At 38.7% G+C, this 6,900-nt stretch overlaps 1 protein-coding gene across 1 annotated transcript in view; it reads right to left on the reverse strand.

Annotated features, from left to right (window-relative positions):
• Positions 1–5,964, reverse strand: part of LOC107713794 (dolichyl-diphosphooligosaccharide--protein glycosyltransferase subunit STT3B-like) — a 50,344-nt gene extending 44,380 nt beyond the window's left edge. Inside the window, exon 1 of the mRNA XM_016519405.1 lies at positions 5,360–5,964. Coding sequence (XP_016374891.1) covers positions 5,360–5,622 — 263 coding nt within the window. The 5' untranslated portion in view covers positions 5,623–5,964. The remainder of the gene's footprint in view (positions 1–5,359) is intronic.
• Between the last annotated feature and the right edge of the window lie 936 nt (positions 5,965–6,900).

Below are 6,900 nucleotides of genomic sequence, written 5' to 3' on the forward strand. Positions count from 1 at the left end.
CACCGGCGCATGCGCAATGCTGACCCCATACGTCATGCCCCCGGAACTGCTTCCGTTTACAACTGTTGGCGCAAGCTAGATTAAAGTGATTATTACGTTTTGAATATGGATATTTTTCTTACAAAAACGCATCGATTCGCTACAGGAGGCCTTTGTTCACCCCCCGGAGCCGTGTGAGACACTTTATTTTGTGGAAGGGTGCTTTTTATTTCACGTCTTTTGAACAGAAGGAATGCAACACCCGCTGAGTACAACGATAGAGCTTGAAAGATCAAAGACAATTTTTAATATAACTCAGACTGGATTCGTCTGAAAGAAGAAAATCATATACACCTAGGATGCTTCGGGGTGAGTAAAACACAGCATAATTTTCATTTTGCGGTGAACTAACCCTTTAAAAAGATCAGTACCGGTGATCGTAAGTACATTCAATTCATTTTCATCCTGACTTATTCAGGTCTTCCTCTGTATTTTCACTTTACTCCCAGAATTTTGTTGCATGTAAATAACAGCAGCAAAAGTATGCCTTCTGCGATAAAAACAGCATATAAAAAAAACTCTACCGGTTGACACATTTCCACTTTCATTCCAGCCTTAATAGCAGGCTTTGTTATTTGCCTTAAGAGGTTGAAAGAAGTGCACAAGCCAAAGCAAGAGAGAAAAACGATAGACAGAATACACTAGAGGAATTAAGAGTAGAAAAGCAGAACAGGAAACACAGCACTCCAGCATCCAAAAATGAGAAAGGACAGAGCAGGCTCGGGGCAGTGTCCTGTATCTAACTGAGACACCCAGAGAACCAAAGTGTGTGTGTTGCAGTGAAATTATCTGGACATGAAACAATTACTCATTTGAGCTCTCAAATCAATGAAGCTCCTGGCTGGAAACAGAGAGAAAAAAAAAGCTGTTTGAACAAAGCATTTGAAAGTAAGGTGCTCTCAGAGTAATTAATTTCCAAACACTTATGACACTCGGTCAGGCTCCAAACCATTTTAAATGGTGTTATTTACAAAGACAGGTCGAATAAACTTTCCTTCCGTATTTGAAACCAACATTCAAAAAAACTCCACCTGGTGCAACTGGAGCTATAACATTACATTTCAAAAGCCTGTAGGTGTTTATTTAAGCATGTTACAAGTCTTCTATTGTTGAAGTCCAGAATATAATATTCAAATATTTTGCATGCTGAATGACCAGCGAGTGTCAGCGGGCTCGGATCCCAATTTGCACCCAGAAAACCAATAACCCTCTCTGGGTTACCTGCATCCTAACCTCTACAAAGGACTTGAGCACTCACACTCACAGTTAAAAGCTTCTCAACATTCATATGACTAACAGAGCTGGAAAATCAATCTGAGCCAATGCACGCCTGCCAACGAAAAAAGAAAAACTCCTCCTGCATGTCAAAGTAGATTACTGAAAGAGAGCACACAATAGCCCGAGAGGTGTCAATGCCACACTTCAGAGGACAGTCGCATGTGTGCAGACAAACAAAAGGTAAACACTATGAATCACAAGAATTGAGTCTCTTATTCACAGCAAAATAAACGGCATGAACAAACACAATTTTAATTCTTAAAAATGCAATCAGTAGGTTACATCAGAGACTGTTTGAATTGTCTCCAGCTGCACAAAAAGGCAGAAATGACTGAAAAGGATTAGAGGAAATTACGCAATCAGACCAATGACACAAGCTTAAAAAAAAAAAAGTATTTAATACATAGCATAGACAAATGTTATGCACAACTATTCATATATTAACACATTTCATTAAAGGTGAAGTGAATAATTTCTGAAATGCAAAAAAAAAAAAACCCGGTTTCACTTCCATCTGACTTTATTCGGCCAGACAGATTTCTCAAATATATGCAATTGGTTCAGCCAATTCTACTGTGTTAGGTTGCTCAAACAAGCAGGGACAGAAAAAATGTAAATAAAAAAATTTAAATTATTTTAATGTTTAAAAAAACCACACAGCACACTTCAGCATTAACAGATGCCAACAGACTTGCCCAAGTGTGCAATAGCATCACAAGGAACAAAGTAGCATCATGCTAAATAAATTATCATGCCATTTCAGGATTTGCTGTGTGTTTTATGAATGCTCTGAATGGAAATGGGCTAATGACACAAGCACGGCTGGCTGAGCCATTATATGTAAATGGTTTAGAAGACCATCCCAATAAAACTCAGAAAAGCCCCGTTTGCTAATTAAATCTACTCATGCAAGTGGTGCAGTCCATTTATGTCTCCACTCATAGAGCCAATGCAACCCTGAGAGCACATTCTTGAGCATGCAAATGAATGGTCATGTGCAGATTTAAGGGGTGTTCACACATATAGATAGATTAAATGGCTGGAGGTCATCAAGTCTCTGTTCTGTTGTTTGCTGGTAGGCATTCCTGGACTGTAGTATCCAACTCTATCAAGTAGACTGTAAAACCTACTTCCTACGCAAACATGCTGTCTGGCCAACACAAAGCAACCATATACAGTTCATTTTGCATTTATGTGCAATAATAGACCACGTAGAGGAATTTCAGTTCTGCTTATGGAGGTCTAGTTAACATGCTACTAAGAGTCTCAAACAAATTTCTGAATATCTTTCAAACATCTCAAAGACACCAATGTTGCAAACTTTGACCAATATTGATTATGTCAAGCTTTAGTGCTCATTGCATCAGAAAGGTAACTTTAAAACGGACAGAAAAATGAACAGAAAAAAACAACAACCCTGTGTGCCCTAACTCCAGAAAGTTGCATCTATTCAGTCAATCAGATCAGAGATTTCCAGATCAAGAAAGCGTTGCAAAATTCAGGATGTGGATACCAACGAACACAAATCAGTATTATATTGAATTGTAAAAGTGCACATAAACAACACTGTAATATGAAAACCACAAAACAGGTACCAAGTCCATGACCAAATTTCACAATAGCAGAACAAGTACTAATCAAGGCTACAAAATACATCTGGCCAAATGACGAAAAAAAAAGCCAGAAACCAAAATCTGTATCTGTATTTAAACAATTATAATCTGTAATTAAACAAATAAACAATTAGTAGTAAAGTTTAGAGCCAGACCGATATTTTTTGGGGGGGCCGATACCGATATTAGGGAGTAAAAAAAAGCTGTTATCGATATATCGGCCGATATTTTTTGTGTACATTATAGTACAGTACCAGTCAAAAGTTTGGACACTTTCCCATTCGAGGGTCCAAACATTGAAAAAATGTACATATTTCTACTCTAGAATAAAGTACTACTCAATAAATGGTCAGTGATTTTGGCCCTTGAGAACTATTAAACTGTAACCGAAAACCTTTTTTTTTTTTGCCGTCTCGGACACTAGTAATGACCAAGCTTTACCTTTGTCCACGCTTAACCTAAAAGAAACTCATGACTGGCAGACATCCAAAAAACTATACTCTAGCATATTCACCAGCTTTGCATGAAGACGTTCTGAAAATTATTCATTTTAGCCTATGAGGCAGGTTATGAGTTAGCTTGTTTAAGCATAAAGATAACACTCTTTGATCTTCCATTCAGACTAATGAATGCAGAGCACCATGACCCTCAACATTAGCAGTTATGACTGTAAATCTGAAAATTGGGACCATACCGTGAAAGGATGTTCCAGCTGTTATTCTCTCTATATGCTAAATGTGGCATCACTGCTGTCTAACACATGCCTTATTATACCATTATTGTGTTTAAAGAATCTGTCACGGTGAGAAGCGTGACCATAAAGTTTCCAATTATGATAAAATCAGAAGTTGACCTAAATTCATAAAGCCTCATATACCAGCTTGAGACTCTATATAAGCAGGCTTTCATAAACAGGTATACCTTCACTGCTCTTAACCGAGGCCATAAGGAAATAATTGACAGTAAGCTATATGTTAAAGAAAAGGGAAGTGAATGCTTTTTAGTCTCATTTGGATGTAGACTTGTGCCAGTATTCGGTAATGCGATATATCATGGTAATGAATATGCACGATATCGTGGGCACTTCTAAATACCGTGAATAATTATATATTACAAATTATTCCGAATTTTGAATGCATTTTAAGAATACTTTTCCCATAAACTGGTCAAATGTAATTACAACACAAGGGGTTTAATTCAAACCTATGATTCATGAATGGATTAAACACTTTAGTGCTAAAAATACACCATTAGCTATAACGCAGAAATTTAGGAACTTGCATTTGACAGCTCTGCAGATCAAGAGAATTACACTTATCTGCAAATCTGACATTGTTATGAAACATAGGGATATTTTATAAATAAACTACAAATGCACATTAATAGTACCAGGATATCACAGTGATATATCACAGTGACTATTCCATTGTTACGGGTTAGCTTATAGTCACTATTGAGTTACTTACCAGTAATTAACAACAATAAGCAATAGTAACAAACAATGATCCATATGATGTGTTAACTGTAAAATATCTTTGTTCATTTTAACTAAATATATTAGATAGATACTAGTACTTACTCCTTAGTTTCTAGTCACTATCCCAATAGTAAAAGGTAACTATTGGACACTATAGTGATGTGTGGTTCAGATGAACTATTCACTTCCAACTTCCAAGTAGTGGCTATTCCAGTTTTACCATTTACTAATCATATGAACAAGTAACTACTCATTGCATAATTGTAGCTACAAAAATAGTTGCTAGTTCCTGTTCTCCTAGTACTAACTGACAAGACACTAGCACTTGTGTGCATTACAATTAATAGTTAATAATTTGTCACTATCACAGTGGCTGTAAGTGGAACTAGTAGGCAGTATGTAACGAATAATTGAATATATACTAGGACTAATGACGTTAGTTAGCATTTAGTCACTATTGAATTACTTAATAGTAATCAACAATGAGCAACAGTAACAAATACATTGCAGGACGTTTTAAGTAATAAATGCTAAACCACTTGCCATAAATGCAGATGAATAGATACAATAGTTCATTTCCTCGTTTGGAGTTTTACGATACCTTGCTGTAATATTAATTATACCCCAACAGATTGTAATCAACAGTCGTCCTAAATTAAAATAGCAGCTATATCGCAAGCATCATCACTATCACAATCAATTTAGTTTACTGGAATTATAAAAAGATGGAGGGCAGCCATGCGGTTACGTGTCAAAATTGTCAAGCATGGACGCAAGTTACTGCACAGAGGCAAAACGCTTCCTGAGACAATTACACTGAGATGAATGGAGGATCGCAGCAGCTTTGTGCAACACGCACTGACATCATTCACAGCGATATTAATCGTGCATTACAACCCCGAACGTCAGATTAAAAATGCGCCACAATCCCCCTGCCCGCATTTATACTCACCATGGGTCAAACTCGTGAATGATGCTCTCGAAGCGAATAACTGCGAAAAGTCGCGAGCTGAACCCCGCCAACCAGGCCAGAAAGAGAATGGTGAAAGACAGCAAAGACTGCCATCCCGCCGGCTGCGTCAGTCCCCCGGAAAGGCCTCCTCCGCTGCCGCCGCATCCAGCCGGGGAGCTGGGCCGTCCGTTGCCCGAAACCGAACCTCCGGCGTTGGAGCTCGCTTTGTGCTTACAGTCGGAGGCGGTGTGGTGCTCCGCCATGTTCTGGAGGATTTGGTTAGAAGAGCACTTCCCACCGCCACGCACCCCTCTTTCCACCAACTCGCTCCCTCCTCGGCGCCAATATTTCTGCGCAACCAGGCCTTTGCTCCAAACTGCAGGTATTTGGCGTTGTGTTTGAACAATCTGGATTTATTTGCAGTAGATTCCGCGTCTGAGCGGCATGCTAACCGGCTTGTACCACTCGACACACGGTATTCACTGATAGGAGGGGGAAGAATAGGGCAGTTCTGTTCCATACAGCAGGAAGAATCTTTCAGCCTCTCATGGCGAGACAGGTAGAACAAGGCGGGTCACACGCGCGACCCTTTTAGCCAATCCGCTGCAAGGAAACCACTGACAGAAGCCGCGGATCAGCCAATGAGATCAGGCACAGCCTTGAACGTTGACAAACACAAACGGATAAACGTTGACAGGAGGTTGACCAATCGCGACTCTGGATTTCAATAACGGACACTCGTTTGAGCCAATCAGCATGAAGAACCGTCTCGGCGCTGTATGCGATACACCAATGAAATAAATGAATTTTGCATCAAAAAAAAAATGCTGCCTTCACACAGGCCACTAAGCAAACGACATTTATGCGGATGTCAAGCGACTGATTTGACATCACGACATAAAAAGTTTGTGCCTGAAATTTATTTAGTTTGATGTCGAACAAGGCGCATATTTCACTCAAAAATGTCATTAACTCACCCTCTTGTCGTTCCATAGGAGGTTTTAGGCACAATGACAGCCTTGGTCACCTGTAAATCCATTATAATAAATATGCAATGAGAGTAATTGGCCACTTTTTGTGTTTCACGGAAGAAAGTTAAGTGTGTGAAATGTGAAGTGACGTGTGGCCAAGTATGGTGACCCATACTCAGATTTTGTGCTCTGCATTTAACCCATCCAAGTGCACTCACACAGTAGTGAACACACACACACACACACTATGGCAAGCCGTTTTGACTTTTATTCATTCTCAGGATATGAATTCTTGATATCAACAATTCAATTTTTACTAGTTAAAATGTTAATTCTTGATATCAGGAATTAGATTTCTACTAGTAACAATTGCTATTTTTGATATCAGCAATTACATTTCCACTAGTAACAATGTTAATTCTTGATATCAACAATGACATCATCACTCGCAGAAATTGAATTTTTGATATCAGCAATTACATTTCTACTAGTAAAAAATATTATTCTTGATATCAATAATTTATATCCTGGGAATGGCAATAGGCAAGCCGTATTGACTTTTATTCATTC

The sequence above is a fragment of the Sinocyclocheilus rhinocerous genome, unplaced genomic scaffold (assembly GCF_001515625.1).
Source record: "Sinocyclocheilus rhinocerous isolate Xijiao unplaced genomic scaffold, SAMN03320098_v1.1 scaffold779, whole genome shotgun sequence".
Lineage (NCBI taxonomy): Eukaryota > Metazoa > Chordata > Actinopteri > Cypriniformes > Cyprinidae > Sinocyclocheilus > Sinocyclocheilus rhinocerous.